The sequence below is a fragment of the Abramis brama genome (assembly GCF_963993115.1).
Source record: "Abramis brama genome assembly, chromosome: 25".
Taxonomy (NCBI): Eukaryota; Metazoa; Chordata; class Actinopteri; order Cypriniformes; family Leuciscidae; genus Abramis; species Abramis brama.
The window spans coordinates 17252667-17271678 of record NC_139987.1 but is presented as its reverse complement, the minus strand read 5'-3'; the positions used below and the strand labels follow the sequence as shown (position 1 = coordinate 17271678).

The following is a 19012-nucleotide window of genomic DNA, read 5'->3' as shown; positions in this document are numbered from 1 at the left end:
TCATATGCTAATTTGGTACTCAAGAAACATGTCTTATTATTGTTAAAGTTGAAAACAGTTGTACTGCTTAAATTGATGCATTAACCGTCACTTGATCAATTTAATGCACCCTTGTTGAATACAAGTATTAATTTCTTTGATTATTTTACCTGCCCTCTTCCTCACTTTGGAGGAGTACAGGTCATGCAGGGTGGGCAGAGGAGCACCAAAAATCCTCTCAGCATTCCGGATTGTACGTTGTAGTCTTCTTATGTCTGATTTGGTAGCTGAACCAAACCAGATAGTTATAGAAGTGCAAAGAACAGACTCGGTGATGGCTGAGTAGAACTGTGTCAGCAGCTCCTGTGTCAGATTGAACTTCCTCAGCTGATGAAGGAATTATAACCTCTGCTGGGCCTTTTTCACAAAGGAGTTGATGTGATTGTCCCACTTCAGGTTCTAAGTCATGGTGGCGCTCAGGAACCTGAATGACTCTACAGTGCTGCTCATGATTGTGAGTGGGGGAAGTGCTGAGGAGTTCCTCCTGAAGTCCACAATCATCTCCACTGTTTTGAGCGTGTTAGGTGTGTTTTGACTGCACCAAGGCAGCCAGCTCAACCTCTTGTCTGTATGCAGACTCATCACTGTCCTGGATGAGGCCGATGACTGTGGTGTCGTCTGCAATCTTCAGGAGCTTGACGAGGGGTCTTCAGAGGTGCAGTTATTCGTGTACAGGGAAAAGAGCAGTGGTGAGAGCATGCGACCCTGAGGAGCGCCAGTGCTGATAGTGAGGGTCCTGGATGTGAGTTTCCCAAGTCTCACTAGCTGCTGTCAGCTGCTTTCCTGTCGGAGAGCTCCACTGACAGATTGGGATGGCACGGAGAGGCATGATGGTATTGAAGGCCGAACTGAAGTCCACAAATAAGATCCTGGCATAAGTCCCAGGTCTATCGAGATGGTGCTGGATATAATGCAGTCTCATGTTGACTGCATCATCCACAGACCTGTTTGCTCTGTATGCAAACTGAAGGAGATCCTGTAGGGCTCACGGAGCTTAACCAGCTGCTGTCGCGTTTCCCCCGTTTGCGATTGACCGCACGTTAGCACCACGGCCCCTCCGACTAAAATGTCCAGCAAAACGTCAGAATAATCAAAAACTGGAAAAATGTTGTCTGGTGTGTTGCCTAATGTCAAGTAGTTGGTATCAGGTAAATACCACATGTAGTTACAACATCTTCCAGCAGGGGCATAACAGGGTAACTTTGACTCCTTTACTGACATCTGAGGCTGTTACATTCAAGAATGCATATTGTTCTATATTTTTACTGCACAACAGCTGTAGTATGTGTGCTAATTAGCATCTGCCTTGTCTGTTTGTTTTTAATCCCGGCCATGTGCACTTCTGATTCTCCTTGAGGGATTTCAGTGAGAATGTGTTAATCTTACTGTTCAAAAAGAGAGAAAAAGAACCATTAATGGAGGTTGCGCGAGAGAAGAGAGTGTGAAACAAAGTTAATTGTATGCTGTCGCTGAAAGGTTTCGTGGTCGAGCGAGCCTTTCATGAAAAGCTCCCAAGTGGGAATACGCTACTAGTGAGAACAGCAAAAGCTCCATCAATGCTCCCTGGTTTTCATGATGCAATGTGGGACTTTTTAGGGAGCGAACATTTCGTGCAATGAAAGAATTTTTGTATTAAAATCCATGGATGCACTTAATTCTTAAATTCAGTTTGACACATCTTTTCAGGTGAATCAAAAATTTCACCATACCAGTGCAATTGAACAATGGGTATTGAAACCATTTGGTTTTGTTGTAAAACCAGATGAGTCAGAAAATTAGGCCCATGGTGCAAATAAAAACAGGCAAAATGAGGAGACCCATCTGCGGTGTTATTAATCTCCTAAGAAACCTGTTATTTATAAAAGTTTATCTTAACAAGCCCATTGCCTTTGAGAACTAAACAAACAATACAAAAACAACGCCTGACCTCCCTTCAGTTCAGCGGTCCTGTCATGAGGTTTCAGTTTATGTGTTCTCTAATTACCGCAAATATAAATCTGAAATCAGTCACCGTGTGAGATCATCTCCCCCACATGCGGCTATTCTGTTTCCATTACATCTGAGAATGGGTGTTTATATGTGTCCGCTGTCATCCTTCATTTGATTGACCTAATTCCATCTATTTGAGTCGAGATCCAATCACTGATTGTGTTTTAGTTAGGTTTTACAATACAAATGTTCAAAACTTTTCAAATTAAAGGAATATGAATGAAAATTCTGTCATCATTTACTCACTCTCATGTCGTTCCAAATCTAAATGACTTTCTTGTGTATAGCAGATTAATATACTTTAATCATATGAGAGAGCAGCTTGAACACTCTTCAAAAATAATGTGCGTTTGTATAATTACTGTATAAACATTTTTTGTGTGGTTCTTTTGTTAATTTCTTTTGTCAAATTAACTAGTTTGCATATGTTTTGTGGGTCCTATTTTTAATAACTGAGTATATTTAACTATTGAAATCAGTGTAATTCTGATTTGCTTGACTGCTTCATCAAAAATAATCATAAGAGTCGTTTGCTGGTCACACTATAATGCTTGTTATTGAGAGCAGATGTGAAAAGAACACTGTGTCTTTTTTGACTTGGTAGTATTTATGTTAGTTTCACAGCTCTGATCAAACATTATATTTTTATCCGTGGTGCAGGAAACTCAGTTATTACAAAGTTCTGTGTGCATTAATGTCATTAAATAATTCGGTTCAAGTACTTGGAATGGCTTCTTCTTCACATTCTCAACCCTAACAGTGATGCATCCTGTGTGTGTTTCCTCCACAGGCTTCACACAGCCCAGAGAGCCATTAAGCAGACTCAGGTGACGGTTCAGAAGATCGGAAAGGAAATTGAAGAGAAACTGAGGACAACAGCGTCCTGCACAGAAAAGGTGAGACCCAACAAATCAAACCAGTGGCATTTCTTGGGTTGTCTAGGTCTGCTTGTGTGCTCCTATTCATGCAGGATTATTTTTATATTCTGTATACTTTCTATGTTCTCTAACTTCATAAATCCTGTCCGGCCTGTTGGGTTTTCTTTTCCATTCCACCTGGTACATAGTACTGATGGTAAGACTCTGTTAAGCACCTCTGCAAGTATAAAAGGCTAAATTTACAGTTGCTGTATGCTTGACAGAATTTTATAGCATATTGTCAAACTCAATTTAAAATTCAATACTTCACTCTGTAGTGGGGATATTGTCTTTCCAGGCTCACAGAATTACTCTTTCATGAGAGATGGCAGTATAAACCAGCTTTTGATAAGCTATCTAGCAGTGTATCAGACAAGCATTTCATTTTAGTGACTGTCCTAAAGAAAGCACAATTGGGAAACATTAAAAACTAAATGTACATAAAAGTACTATTTAGTCTCAATTGTAATATAATTCTTAAATGTGCCCCCAGTATTATATTTTGTCAATTATAAAAAAACAAAGCTTCAAGCATAAATAAATGAATAGGAGTCTGTTAGAACAAGCTTTGGAAACACTTACATTACGGTTTACATTTTTCGTTTACATCTGCATTAGTTAACAGGAACTTAAAGCTGCAGTCCGTAACTTTTTTGGGTTAAAAATTATCCAAAATAATTTTTTGAGCAAGTACATAACCAGCCAGTGTTCAAAACTATCTGCTTGCCTTAGCTCGATTCAAAACGGTAAGCTTGTAAAAATGCTTTTAATTCCAGTGGTACTGGTGGATTTCCATGGGAAATTCGAGCATGTCTTTGCGTCATTGCGTCACATCTGTACACATAAAGGAGGAGTCTCGGCTGCTAGTATGTTGCGTGTGAGGATGTTGGAGGTGAAGATTTATAGCCTTTTCTCACCGCACTTGATATAATTACACTTATCAATTTGATGGCGGATCCAGAAAGGTTCAAACGACAATCACCAGTGACAACTGGAGATTCACCCGTTGTAAAATGCAAAAGACTTCGGACTTCGGAGTGGCTACAGAGAAAAAGAGACTGCACCCAGGCCCATGCGAAGACAAGGATAAGAAGGGCTTTTGAAAGGTGGCGTAAACTCCCTGTTTTGAAGGGGTTCAAAACGGACGCAGAGACTGCTTTTTTTCTGACTATTAGAAATTAGACTGCACAGAAATGGAAACTGAACTACAGGTAGCCCTAATACACATTAAATGTAGTCATGCAATGCTGATGTTGTTAACATTAACAATTTGAGAACAAAGTATAATTTGTTTGACGTGATATGATAAGTGATCATTAGATTTAATCAGTGCGATTTACTGCAATGCTTTTTTTCCCCTTAGATGGTCAGAACAAAAGTGGATGTTACTTGTTCAGATGCCATTTTCCAGTGAAAATTCTTATGTTGGTCATACTTCCAAAAAGTAGAATCTGTGATTGCGAATGACAGTCTCCACACCGGTGCGGTGACTGACAGCCGCACATTCTCCTCAAAACATTGGATTCATCCGCGCTGTGCCGTGCCGAGGCACAACCCACGTAAAGTTGATATTTCCGTAAATAACTGCAATTGCAGATTTCGAACAGAGATGGCGACAAAGAGGAAAAACTACGGACTGCAACTTTAAAATGAGCAATTCTGTAGAATTTATTATTCTTAGTTAATGTTAAACTCAACAATTACTACTACATTCTTACGAACTGAACATGTTCCATCATTCTGAATTAAGTAGAAAGATAAGTAGATCGTTCATTTACTTTCTCAAAAAAAAAAAAAAAATTTATTATATATATAATTACCATTGCAACTACTAATGCTTTATTATTTGCTGATTATTTCAAGCAGTTGCGGTGTTATTTTTACAGGTGAGAATGAGAGTTTAGTATGCTGGTGCTAGTACCCTCAGTTTCAGACAGGAAGTCAGGGTACCCAGTCACTCAACACAAACAGCAACAGTGTGGTAAATGGCCTCAGAGTTGTGTATCTTGTGTTACACAGATCCTCATAAATATGTCATTAGGTCCTCGGGCGGCTCTTGTATCCTGTGTTTTAGTGGATTTAGAATCCGAATCCCACGGCTTTATCCCTTCTCTTTGTATCACCGTGCCCTTGTTACCAGAAAATCCTCTGTTTGTGTTTCCACACTCACTATATCCTGCAGTAGAATGAAAAGTAAAAGGAAAACATATTTAGCATTTTTAGAGGTGGCAGTCAGCAGCTGCGAAAACGCAGCCGTTTGAGAAGGTTTTATTGTTGTTAATGAAAACTTCAAAAGTCTGTCCTCTCTCCTCTCCCAGTTGGCTGTAAATGCCCAGACACCTTCCACTCAGAATAAATGTAATCACACACACATTATACATTTTTTCTCCTTCTCTGGAACTCTTCAGTACTCTGATCCAATGCGTAGTGTGCTGCCTCGCTGTCTACATAGGCAGCACATAGGCTAGGTAGTAGGGATGTGCTCGAAACCTAGTACTATGTTCGGAAAAGAAATTACACATTCTATGGAGCCCCTAGAAGGACACGGGGATGGAAAAAATATGAGATGGGAAGTTAAACAAAAAAAAGACTAACTGTGTTGAGCTTTATAACAATGATTAGTTTTCTGTCGATGAATATATCCAAACAGTTGCTCACCTGTGTAATAAAACGCATAATATATTAAAGCTTCTTTTGTGTTTCTATGCCATGCATTCTACGAAATGGAAATCAACGGGTAGTGATGCACGGATCGCGGTTATATCCGCGGATCGGGCGGGACAAGTAATAAAAATAACATTCTGATTAATTTCGGGTGTGTTGTGGGTGGATATGATAAATCATTATTAATGAAAATATTAACTACATTCTCTAGAATATGAGAATGTCTAAAATGTAATTTTTATCCGCCAGGCAGATAGGCACTAATTTGCACTCTCTTTAAGATATAGCCTACGCTGCGCGGGGTCCGCATTTTTAAGCAGAAATGGAGCTGGTCCGAGAGTGAAGTAAAAAAGAATTAAAAACAAAACAAAAGGAATGAAAGAAAGAAAAGTACCCTGTGGGAGTGTTTTAACGAAGTGGTTAATGAGGATGAATCAAGTGCTGGGTATGTAATATGCAACGGCTGTGAAGTGTTGTGTGTGCGCGCACGCGTGTGTGTGTTCGCCTGTTCGGGAAGTCGCAGTGACAGAAACAGTGACATTCCAGTTTAAGTTTCAAGGGAGTAAAGCCTGTTTATGCCATTAAGAAAATGAAATTCTGTCAAATAAATTTAGTTTTAAAGAAATGTTCATTCAAAAGCAGCGCTCATTCATCAGTGTACTATGTTACCATTAGAGATGCCCGCATCAACCGTCGCCGAGTCCGCTGTTGAAGGTGATGATCGTCCATTTATCATCACGCGTAACAACACATAAGAATAATTGTAATTTGACCTTCGGGTGCGGGTCAGTGCGGAAACTTAAATCAGAGAAAATTATTGGTGCGGGTGGATGATTTGTTTTTGGTTGCGGATTCGGGTGACGTTGGAGCTCATCCGTCATTAATAGGCGACGCACGGACACGGTCCGGTCCGTGTCCTGGTTAAAACTGCTTATTTCTCTGGATTTAAACATTCTTAGGAGCATGTGTAATAAGTACTGTGGTAATTTTTTTTCTATTTCGCACCTGACCTAAGTCTACCTGGGTCTCGTCTACAATCGACGTCCCCGAACGTCTACAGTCGACGTTAGTTTATCTGGGTCCCGTCTACAATCGACGTTAGTTTATCTGGGTCCCGTCTACAATCGATGTCGACATTAGTTTTTATGTCGGCCGAGTCTCCTAACCCTAACTTGCTGCGCAGTAATAATAAACAGACAGACTTCAGCAAATGTCCTTCAAATGCTTTGATCACGGCCGGGAGAGTTCTCAGAAAAATTTCAGAGAGAATCCCACCAGCAAACAGGAATACAACCGTTTTTATAGAATAGGACCATGGCGAAAATGACATGATACATTACATAATTTCCCTAAAATTTGATTGGTTCTTCATAGACAAACTCTTCTGTTACTAGGTAGAAGCAAACTCTGTTTTGTAATTACTTCATAATGACAAGTTTTGAAACCTAGACATCTGTCTAGTTTCATTTCCCCTATTTGTTATTTATACACTCACACTCTCAAAGTCATGAGTTTTTGAATAAAGGGGAAACATTTAACATTCAAAAGCATATGAATGTTGTTTCTGCAAGAAAAATAAATGTTAGTTATGATTAATTAAAAAATCCATCACATTATACAAATCAACAAAATATATAACATTGTTCTAGTGGTTTTTGGATATTTTGATCCAAAAATCTTACATAATGTGCCTTTTAAAATAACAAAAAATCAATGTCATGACCCCTTTAAATTAAACTGAAATGTGTTTTTTTGGATAGAAATGCATTGAAATATAACGCATCCGTGAAAGACTTCAGAAAGAGTGAAAATGAGAGATTCCTTGAGTCACATTTGCCCTCTCACACACTTGTGAGTCATAAAGACGCCATCACTCGATATGCCCTACCACACACACACTCCTGCTGTCTTTGATGTTTAAGTGCTTAGTGTTTGTATGGCGGCGGCCCCTCCACCTGTTGAAATGCTGTTTTCTCAGAGGGTGAGATGTTCACAGGACCATCTATTGATCTCCGCTGTCTCAGTGTCCTGGAGGTCTGTCATTTTCTTTGGAGTTTCTGTTTTCAAACTTTTGTTTTTGGTTCCATTTTTTTTTGGGGGGTTGGCCAAAGCAAAGAACATGACCCCACTTTTTTTTCTCTCACTCTTGCTTGAATCCAAATCAGCCAGAAATGATCATGACGTGAAAAGAAGTTGCCAAAACATGAAGCGTTTATAATGAACGAACACGAGAAAGCATAGCAAACACAATACGACATGCAATAATTACAAGTACGTTTTTGTCTTACAATATCCAACACAATACTCATCCAAAGGCTCTAAAAGCCTTCTGAAGCCTACATATGTTGGGAATATTATCACACGTCTTTCTTAGCGGTTCATCAAGTCTCCGTGAATGACTGTGAAGTCTCTTCCTCTCCAAAAAACGAATTGGCAAGTTTCTAGAGTTCTCCACATGTCAAATTTCAGGATACGTTTACACTAATAGCTGACACTCTCCCTCGATCACAGGAGCGCTACCTGGACCGCACCAAAGGTCAGCGAGGGTCTGAAATTCCTGCAAAAGTGTATCAGTTACTGCGCTTAATGAGCAAAAGTCTGTTTTGAGTTTTTCCTTCAGGCTTGAGGTTATGTGAACCTGATTACAGATCAGAGCGTTCGCCTCTGAAACAGCAGTGTTGTCACTTCTCACTGGCCTCAGGTCAGTTTGGAGCCTATTAGGACACTTCAAGCAATCAATCAGCCCATGCACGCTCGCTACACTGTACCGGTTATTGCTACGGTAATTGAATTATTCAGAACTTTCTTATTACTGGCAATTAAAGCAGAATGTGATTTTTCGTGTGTGAGAGGATGTGAGGTACAGGTTTGTGGCTTTTAGTCCATGTGTTTTGCTTTTAAGTTATATGCTAGTGTACACCTAACATTTTTGACAGACTTTTGTTTAATCAAATGTCTTTTTTTTTAAGAGCTGCCATTTATTTATTTATTTGCTCATTTAACTTATTTGCTTATTTATTTATTAATTCATTACTTATTATTTTACTTATTTACATGCTTATTCACTTATTATTTATTACTTTTAAATTTACTTATTTACTTTATTTCCATATTCATTTTTATTTTTCAGCTGATGTTTGTTGTTTTTATATTGTTATGATATTTATTAGTTTTATTTTTTACTTTTATTTTTTTATGATTTTTATTTATGTTATTATTTAACAGTTGATAGTTACCGGTAATATTTTGACCATTATAGGATTAATTGAGTTCAATTCTGCCTATTTTTACATTTAGATGAACTTTGTTGTCAGTTAAAGTTATCTTTAAAAACGTATTAATTTAATAACATATTAAATGTTATCTTGAATTTCAAAACGTTTTATTTCTTTTACTTTATGTATAAAATTTTTCATTTATGATTTCAATTATAATGTTGTGATGGCTGAATTCACCTGTAGCATTTTAAACTATTTATTATTAATATTATTTTATTATTAATATTTTTATTATTATACACAAACTAGTATAACATTTTAATATGAAACTATGTGAAAATAATTATGGACTTATCAGTATCAGTAGTATCAATAAACGCATCCCTACTTTTTTTCTTTTTTTTTTTTTTTTTTTTCAGGGAAAATTTTGTAGCGTGCATGTTTGTGAAATGTCATATTTTGTCGTGCCAGTGGCGTTGATAGTAAACACGCAAGCTCTTGGTCTTTTCTTGCCATATAAGGGCTCAAGCTATCTGAAGGTTGAGGTGCTGTCTTCTATATCTCTGTGATTGACACTTCCTCAGCTGCCAAGTGCGAAAATACAAGATCCTGAGATGTTACCTGCAGTAGATCCTACAGATTTCATTGCTATATGACTTCCACTCAATTTCCCCAACACCCTGTGGTGTGGATTCATGTTTCTTACATCTCTGTTTATAGAGACATCACATCTATGTCCATTCTGTAAGTTTTGTAGTTGCATGCATGATGAATATGTTTGTTGTTTATTCTGAATATGTCTCTAATGGACGTTGGAGGCCATGAGGATCAAACATTAGAGATGGTTCTCCATCCTGCTCTGCATTAAAGTCAGCAGTTCTGGTTATGATAGGGATCACCACCACCAATCACATTAAAGACATACTGAACTTTCTCTGCTTATTATCTCTTCTCCTTCGCTCTCTTTCTTCTCCTATCTACTCTCTATCCCACTTTCACCCTCGTCAGATCACTGTTCCTCATTAGTGCGCTTGGCTCGCTAACAGTCCCGAAAGCCGCAGGGCTGTAGATGTAGATTAGATAGATCTGCCGTGGACTGATCTGTGCTGGGTGCTGGAGAATCTGAGGGAAGATCTGGCACTGATGTCTGCTGTAATCATCTTAAAAAATCATATCTTACTGCTTTACTACTTTAATGTGAATGTTTCTGGCTTACGCTTGCTTTCCAAACTGTTTTACAGGGCAGTGCAAAATATATACATTGCTTTTGAAAGAAGTCTCTTGCTCACCAGTGAATGAATAGGGTTGTCGCAGTACCAAAATGTCAGTAGTTGGTACTAATACCAGTAAAATTTTGCAGTTCCCAGTACCAATTTCGGTACCAGAGCAAAAACTGTTGAAATACTTCACTTTAAAACTTGTACTTGTACTTTAAAATATGTTGTCCCATTTTGTCTCATCCTTTGGTTATCACTGTCTTTCATTGCAATTTCCGATTCATTCTAGCCTTTAAACACAGGTGTCAATCCAGAAACGTTGCAGTGTCCTTACAGTGTACTTTACAGTGTACTTTAGCATGAAAAGCTAAACTTATATTCAGATTGTGAATGGGTAATAAACAGAAAGCAAGAAAAGAGCCATACCATCTTAATTGTACAATTAATCACTTATTTGTTTACACTTTGTTGGTTATAAAGAAAGGATTCACGAGTGTGTGGCTCGCGCTGACCAAAACAAAACTTTGCGCGTTTTCAATGGTGCTTAACAGATTCTGATTTACTCACTAGCACCTCTGCGTTCGGGATTGGCTACAATGCTCATTGCTTGTAAAAACACACTGTAAATAGGAACCTATGACACTCAGAGAGCACTCACACAAACGAGAGCTTTTGAAAGCATCCTCTATCAGTGGGTACTCAATATACCCGATACTCTGTACTTCTGGTTCTGCATAAATACTAGTACTGTCAACTGTTTTTTTCGACTAGAATAATCAATTTTGCTACATGCTTCATGCTTTGATGTGGATGAAGTCCTGTGAGATTTACCTTCAGAACAGGCCATTCAAATGCCTGAGCAGTTGTTAAACGTCCTTTTCTTAATAATTGAGCTACCCAATAAAGTTGGTTTGGGTATAGAATTGAGGAAAATGGAAAAGTTTTCATACTTATTGTTGTTTCTTTCCGCAGAAGAAAGAGAGGGAGTGTATGCAGCTACACATCGGGATTCTGAGGTGCGAGTTGGAGAGACAGAGGAAGGCGTTGACGAGAGAAGTGGACTTGATGCATAAAGAGAGAGCACAGCTTGTAAAAAAAGGTAACCAAATTCACTGATGAGAGATCTGTCCCACTTTGGTAAAAAAAAAACATCACCATATGTATTCAAAATATATTCTTTCTTCCTCTATACTGTTACACACCAGTGGTTCACATCCCCACACATCTGCAATCAGCCAGCATTTTCTTCCAAAACTGTGTGTCAGACTGAATGTGTTGTGAAACTCTTCATCTTGTTTTTCACTGATGTAACTTCATGCGTGTTCCAGTACTTTGGGGGACCATATAGAGTTCCATCTGCTAAAATGTATTTCCAGATCTAAAACGGCGGCTCCACATTCTCATGTAAATATATTTCCGTGCCTTGAATTGAGCAAGGCATTTGTTTAACGTCTAAACAGCCTTCATAAAAAAAGTGTCAAGCATCAAGTCATTTTCCTGTCCTCACTTAAAGTAAAGAAAACAACAGAATTGCAGCCATTAAGAACACATTTGACATGTAGTGATGCATTCGATTGTTACTTGATATCTGCACCTTCCGACCAAAAAACATCTGATGTATAAAAACACAAATGACATTGCTATCATTTGTTTTGCTGGTAAGCGAATAGCAACACGGATGTTTTGCCATGTTTTACACACCTGTCTCAGCAGATGTTTCCCAAACCCATTTTATGATCTTGTAATCATGTTATTTAACATGTAATTTGGATTCAATAATTTGCCTGAATGGGGTTGTTGTTCACCATTAATTGTGTAGTTCGCTCTGTTTTTGCCACATTCATCTGGCACATGCATCTTTGTGGAATCAGAGTTGTGAATTTCCATGTTGGGAATCCAACTTAAAGTTGGCATTCCTTTGCACTTCTTTAAGAAGTTGGAAATTCCATTTCGGAACTATTGGAATTTCTCTTTCAGAACTCTTTAGATTTTAATTTGTGTCATGCTGCCCAATCAAAGGACGTGCATTGTTGTACATTGCTTGTCGTCACTGATTTGGACAATTTTTTGTTTAAATTACCATGATGTACATGCCTGATTCGAGCAGTTTGTTAGTCATATTTTGTCCTTAACATTCAGTTATTATAATGGCAGATCCTCTTGTAGGAAAAGGGCACTTCTGCGGTTTTGGCCTGTCAAGACCATCGCCACCCCTGTTTGTTGTGATTTACTCTTCTCATTATTCTTTTATGCTACTTTACACTGCTTCCATCAAAGATCCAGACTGTGCAGGCGGACACTGAACATCCAGAGTTTATTCAAAGCTTAAGTTCCTCACCGCCCCATTCGTCACAGCCTCCTGCCATTCATGTTTGATTTCTGAATCCTGCTCTTTTTATTTGCCAAATGTTGTGCATGGGACGGGAGGTGCGAAGAGGTGAGTTTGATTGATGTGGTTGCTGGTGTTTGGCTAGAGGGATGGGCTGCATACTGTGGGTTCATAAAGAATACATATGCGCACACTTGCACAACCATAATGATTGAGTGGCCTGGCACTTGCCATCCCATAATGCATTGTGTTCATGACCTCCTAGTGTGTAGAAACAAACAACGGATTTGGGGTTCAGGGAAAGGTCTGTTTTAGATGGATGACGTCTACCCAACAGCCTCTGCCAAGAGGAGCCTGTCCTGACTGGAGCCGAAGGGAGCGGCCCATTCACATTCATGCATTGGAGAATACTTTTTAAGAGCTGTAGAAAAAATTTATTTGAACTAGAGTAAGAGGAAAGGATGATGGCACACTGCTTGACCTCCTGCTTCATTCATTCATTCATTCATTCATTGATTTATTGGTTTTCTTTCTTTCTTTCTTTCTTTCTTTGTATATGTATATATATATGTATATGTGTCCGTGTATGTATGTGTGTATGTATGTGTGTGTGTGTGTGTATATATATATATATATATATATATATATATATATATATATATATATATATATATATATATATATATATATATATATATATATATATATATATATATAAAAAATAAAATGGCAAAAGCACAAAATTTAAAGCACAAAAGCAAAAATGAATTTCGGAATAGCAAATTAATATTAATAGATACTATAATAGAATAAAGAAATAAAATAACACTTGGTAAGGTGCAGGAAAGAAAGAAAGTAAGTATATATATATATATATATATATATATATATATATATATATATATATATATATATATATATATATATATATATATATATATATATATATATATAATAATAATATTTAATAGTTCTAATTTTAGTTAACACTTGGATGACCTTAATGTTTCATTAAAAATTTTATATTTTATATTTTTGCAAACTATGCCACAGGACATGTTTTGAAATGATATGTGTGAGTTTTTTCTATTTATTAACAGATAATATAATAATATATAGTGTTTTAGATTTCTTTGTGAACATCTTTTCAGTAAATGATGTTCAAAGGGTTATTAGTAGTAAGGAAAAGGGAGAAAAGCGCTCTCTTCTGGGAGAGAGATGAGAAAAACAACAGATTCCAACTTTTTTTCTTTCCTGTCATGTACCTCTCAGTTAATTCCTGCCTTTCCCATTCCCGCTAACAAATCCCCCACACCTAAATTTCATTTAAACACTAATGGTCCTTTAAGCTATTGTCAGTCAGCGCTTATTTGCTGTGATGCTAACCGGTCCAGCACTCCGTGAAACAGCATGAAAGCCTCCTTGCAAAACTACCGTAGTTTATCCCACTTACAAAGGGAGATTGCCAGAAATTGCACAAAATGACTTAAGTGTAACCACGTCTCATCTCTGTTTAATGTACAAAGCTGCAGTCATGTGCTCTCGCACTCCCCTGCTGGTTCTGGTCACTGAGCGCTTCCTCATTTCCATTGAAGCACAGAATAATGCTTTGCAGGGTCAAGCCTCCTGTCACCATTTCCCTCGCTCTAATTTCTCATCACGTTTGTGCACATGTTGTAAATTATGCTCATAAAAGCGATTTGACATTGTTATGATCGGTAGTTGCGCTCTGGACCGTGGGCCAGTAAACGTCACATGCGGAGGGACTCCACAAACGAAGGGGAAAATGTAAAGTGCTACAGAGTGAGGGGACACACTTTAACTAGTCCTTTTGGTCATTAGAACACGAAACACCTGCTGGCTTCACCATACTTCCTGTGGTTTAGCTTTCATGGCAGTTATTGCCACAATGTCTCGATGTCATTGGCGGAATAAAAAAAAGCTTTGTCAATGAATAATTTCATCTGTAATTTTCATTAGCTGTGTCTGTGGAACATAAAAGATGGTGTGAACATTGTGTCATTGTATTGTTTTTTCCTTACAATGGAAGTCAATCACTATATTTCCATCCACCTACTGTATTTGTATGAAAATTCGCTACATGTGCATAAAAAACGTATGCGCTCAGTTGAGTCAGATTATTATTTTTTTTAATATCCAATAAGAAATGCGCATAAACTGCGATGAAAACACATATACCGCAACAAAAAAAGTCATGTGACTTTTCCTCAACAGATCATGTGATTAGTGAAAATCTCACAGCATCTCAGATGTTGTTTTGGTCATTATGAAATGCCTGAACACAAGATAACATGGCATTGTTTATAGCATTTTGTCAGTAATTTATGATTTACGAAAAAAGATTGCAGCAACTTCCATTGTTCTTACAGATATTTTGCGCCAATTTCCTAGGAAGTGACGATTTTCTTCTATTGAAAACATGGAATGGAAACTTTGCTTTATTCACAAATGTTTTTTTATTTATTAAAATTTTTTATTGATTGAAACAGAACTCATACGGTCCAGGGTTGTTTTGATCCTCATTAACATTGTAGGGATAAAAACAACTGAAGCTTACATCAAAATGTCTTCACAGGTTCCACAGCAGGAATGAGGGTGAGTGAATGATGACAGAATTTCTATTACTGGGTGAACTATTCCTTTAACCTCTGCTTTCTCCCGAGCAAACTCAGATGACTTCCTTCCAGTAGTCTTTAGGAAAGGTATGGGCGGCGAAGAGGAGGCCTTAACCTGGTGCTGACAACTCTGATGGTCGAGAGAGACGATATTACTAAAGCAGAGTGTGTCATAGGGGATCATTTAAAGAGAACAAGTAGAGAACAAAAGCATTTAGACCTTTCAGTCTTTTTCTCTGCCTCTGGCTCTCTTTTTCTTTTTCCTGCCGTCTCATCCTAATGAGAGGTTCAAGGCTTTGCATATGGGACCGCTTTGCTCCAGCGACAATCATCTCTCTTTCAATTTCCCTGGTTCACACCTCCAATGTCGTCAGAAAGACAGCACCAGGGCCCATGATGTCCCGCCATGCATTGCTTTAGGACAGAAAGATCCCACAGAGCTGTAAAAGAGAAGAGAATGTGAGGCATATTATAAAGCAGACACTCTCTGTTTTTACAAGTGCGGGTCAGAACAAAAGAGTTTTGCTTTTTTTTTTTTTTTTTTTACCAGACAGTCTGCTTTGATTTTCTCTCTCCACTCTCATCTTCCCTCATCTTCTCATTTTATGTAAGTGAAGTGGAAAAGAACAGACAAGAATCAACTCTTTAAAGGAGTAGTTCACCCAAAAATAAAAATTGTCTTCGCTTGCTCTCCCTTATGACATTCCGATCCCCTGTTACTTTCTTCTGTGAAAAAAAAAAAGGTCTCTTCCACACAATATCAGTTTTGTTTTTAATGTTTTCGAACCTTCTCATGGTCACCAAGGCTGCATTTATTTGATAGAGTAAAACAGTAATATTGTGTAATATTATTACAATTTTCAATAACTGTTTTCTATTTTAATACCTTTTAAAATATCAGTTATTCCTGTGATGTCAAAGCTGAATTTTCAGCATCATTACTCCAGTCTTCAGTGTCACATGATCCTTCAGAAATCATTCTAATATGCTGATTTGAAGAAACATGTCTTATTATTAACATTGAAAACCGTTGTACTGCTTCATATTTTTGTGGAAACCATGATGTTTTTTTTCAAGATTCTTTGCGGAATAGAAATTTCAAATCTTTTGAGAAATCTTTTGAGACATCGTAAATGTCCTTACATTCACTTTTGATCAATTTAATGTGCCCTTTCTGAAAAGCATTAATCTTTCTGATCCCAAACTTTTAAATGCTACATGTATATTTATATACAGTATATGTACTGTATATGATTTGGTCTTACAGGGACCTGAGGCACACCACACTTCTGCCTATCCTCCTTTTGATCCATCTATAGCGAGAATTTAAAATCTCCTCCTCTCTTCATTTCTCACTCATTGATCTCTCTTGCTTTCTGTCTCGATCTCTATTTTCCCTCTTCTGTGAATATAATGTATATAGTAATATAATGTATAATATGTAATGTAGTGTCTGAAATAATGAACCACAACAGTATTGCAAAGAAGTGGGCCTGACACTTGCATTCCACAGCAACTCATACTTGCGTACACACACACACACACACACACACACACACACTCACTCACTCACTCACTCACTCTCTCTCTCTCTCTCTCTCTCTCTCTCTCTCTCTCTCTCTCTCTCTCTCTCTCTCTCTCTCTCTCTCTCTCTCTCTCTCTCTCTCTCTCTCTCTCTCTCTCTCCCTCTCTCCCTCTCTCCCTCTCTCCCTCTCTCCCTCTCTCCTGGCTGATGCTTTGATGACATGGGGGTGGTGTGGCCATGCAGGCCGGGTTGGAAAATGTCTTTTGAACACCATCAGCAAAACCTTAGATCCAGTAAATCTGGGCAGTGTGTCTTTCCAGCAAATCAGATGGAGATTTACTGTTCTGTTTTCCTTGAATGTACACAAACATACTGGAGTTCTGCACAGAGCGAGACTATTCTATTAATAATAGAGACTATTATTTTGCACATTTGAAATTTAGGGGTTTTAATATTCATTGTTTTTTTGGAGATCTGTTTCAGGGTGTGTTGAACTTTGGGCACTTTTATGTGCCAGAAGGTTGATTTTTATTAGAACTAAAACATTGTCCTTTTCATTATATTTGGGTCACATTGTTTTTAATTTTATTTTATTTGAGTTTTTACCTTTTACCAGACCCAGGTAGTCAATCTTAAAATATGCTATATAACGAAAATATTAATTTTAAATGTAAGATTTTAAAATAATTTGAAATAAACAGAAACCTTTTCAATTTTGTGAAAATGATTTCTACCAATTTTTACACAAATTTACCTCCGTTATGGAATCGTTTCCACCACAACCAACAATTTTGCTCCCAATAATGTTTTAACAAAATTTTGTATACTTGATTTGTGTACCATGATTGAGATGAAATGGAAAAATCAAGTAAATAGAATATTTTAAAACCATTTTTATTTTCAAGTTCACAAGGTCAAAGTTCTCAAAGAAACACCCATAAATGTGCTCAAGTTCAATCTCAACACAATCGCAATTGCAGGATTTCATCATTAAAACCTGTCAGACTTTTTGTAATCTAAGCGTGTCTTATCCTGCTCCCGGGAATCGTTATCCAAATTTCATGTTGGGAGTGTTTTTGATTATATGGTCTCGTCTTTTTATTATAATTCTTAGCAGTTATATTTATGTTAAAGAAAAAAAAAACCCTACAAGCATTTTTTGAATCTCAATTAGTTTTATGTTGCCTGTAGAGGAAATGTTTTTATAATGATGAAAGACTGCACAATTTATGACAGCACAATTTAATAGACTGCTATCAAAATGAGACACTCCTACCCACCTGTACAAACACACACGAGACTACCTGTTCATTCACCTCATTCCCGTCTTTTCTCTCTCTTTTATTCTCTCCACCTGTCTGTGTTGTTCTCCTTAGAGGAGGCGTCGTCTACCAAGCACCAGGGTCTGGAGTCTGAGCACAAGTCTTTGACGGAGTTGCAGAAGGAATGCACTGCCAAAAGGTGAGTGATCGTCACCCTGCAATTATCCATCCCTCTCTTTTCTCGTTTTCATCCCTCGTTTTCTACCCTCGAGTCCAGTGATCTCACATCTGTCAGACATTACTGTGATGGGCCGCAGAACTGGGCGCTCCTTCATTCTGTCGGTTTTTCCGAGCGCTTTGGGAGATTATACGGTCAACTCAAGCAGACTGAGGACATGCTGGATATAGTTGTGTTTTCCCACCCACTCAAATTGCATAGTGTGACAATAAGCAGATTATGTTGTGCCAACCCTAATGGGTTTGACACGACCCAAAGGGTCACACACAGTGGGCTGACCTCTGAAATAATGCATTTGTATGTCTGGTGGTGTTCATCTGCCTCTTGTTTGAAGCAGAGTTGTCAGGTCTTGGGTAATACTGCCGTAAACATTGCTATTCATTTCGTATTTTTGCCTTTTTTTATAGATTGCAACATTCAATAGAGGAGAAACGAAAGTATGAAATGATATAATCCAGTTCAAATGTTTCAACCCAGTTTATATATTATTTATATAGTCATAAATCACACCATGTTCATTCATTTGACCATAGGAGAACCAGCTGAGCCTGGTTTCTCCCAAGGTTTTTTCTCCATTTCTGTCACCTTATGGAGTTTGTCACTGTCGCCAATGGCTTGCTTAGTCTGGGTTTATAAGACACAGACACTGTCGGATGGGAACAAAACTTGATCTGAATTGAGCAGGATGATGACCTCTGTTTTCTGCAGAGTTGCTTTATAACTGAATCAATTGAATTGAATCAACATTGAACTGACTTGTAGGTGAATTGAACGCTTTTCATAATTGAACTTTACACAGTTACTGAACTGAACTGACTTCAACTGAATAACGGTGCTGTATTAATATTTATTATAAAATACAAAAACAATTTTAATTCATCCCCCTTAAAGTACCATCACTACAGCCATACACATTCAGACAGATGTCTCATGTCGATTCACACCTCGTGCTTTTTTGGCACATCGAATACCCACTTC

At 37.7% G+C, this 19012-nt stretch overlaps 1 protein-coding gene across 1 annotated transcript in view; it reads left to right on the top strand.

The window, feature by feature from the left end:
• Window positions 1–19012, top strand: part of uvrag (UV radiation resistance associated gene) — a 105189-nt gene that overhangs the window by 24141 nt on the left and 62036 nt on the right. Inside the window, exons 7-9 of the mRNA XM_084105175.1 lie at window positions 2819–2924; window positions 11017–11143; window positions 17911–17995. Of these exons, the coding sequence (XP_083961301.1) occupies window positions 2819–2924; window positions 11017–11143; window positions 17911–17995 (318 nt within the window). The remainder of the gene's footprint in view (window positions 1–2818; window positions 2925–11016; window positions 11144–17910; window positions 17996–19012) is intronic.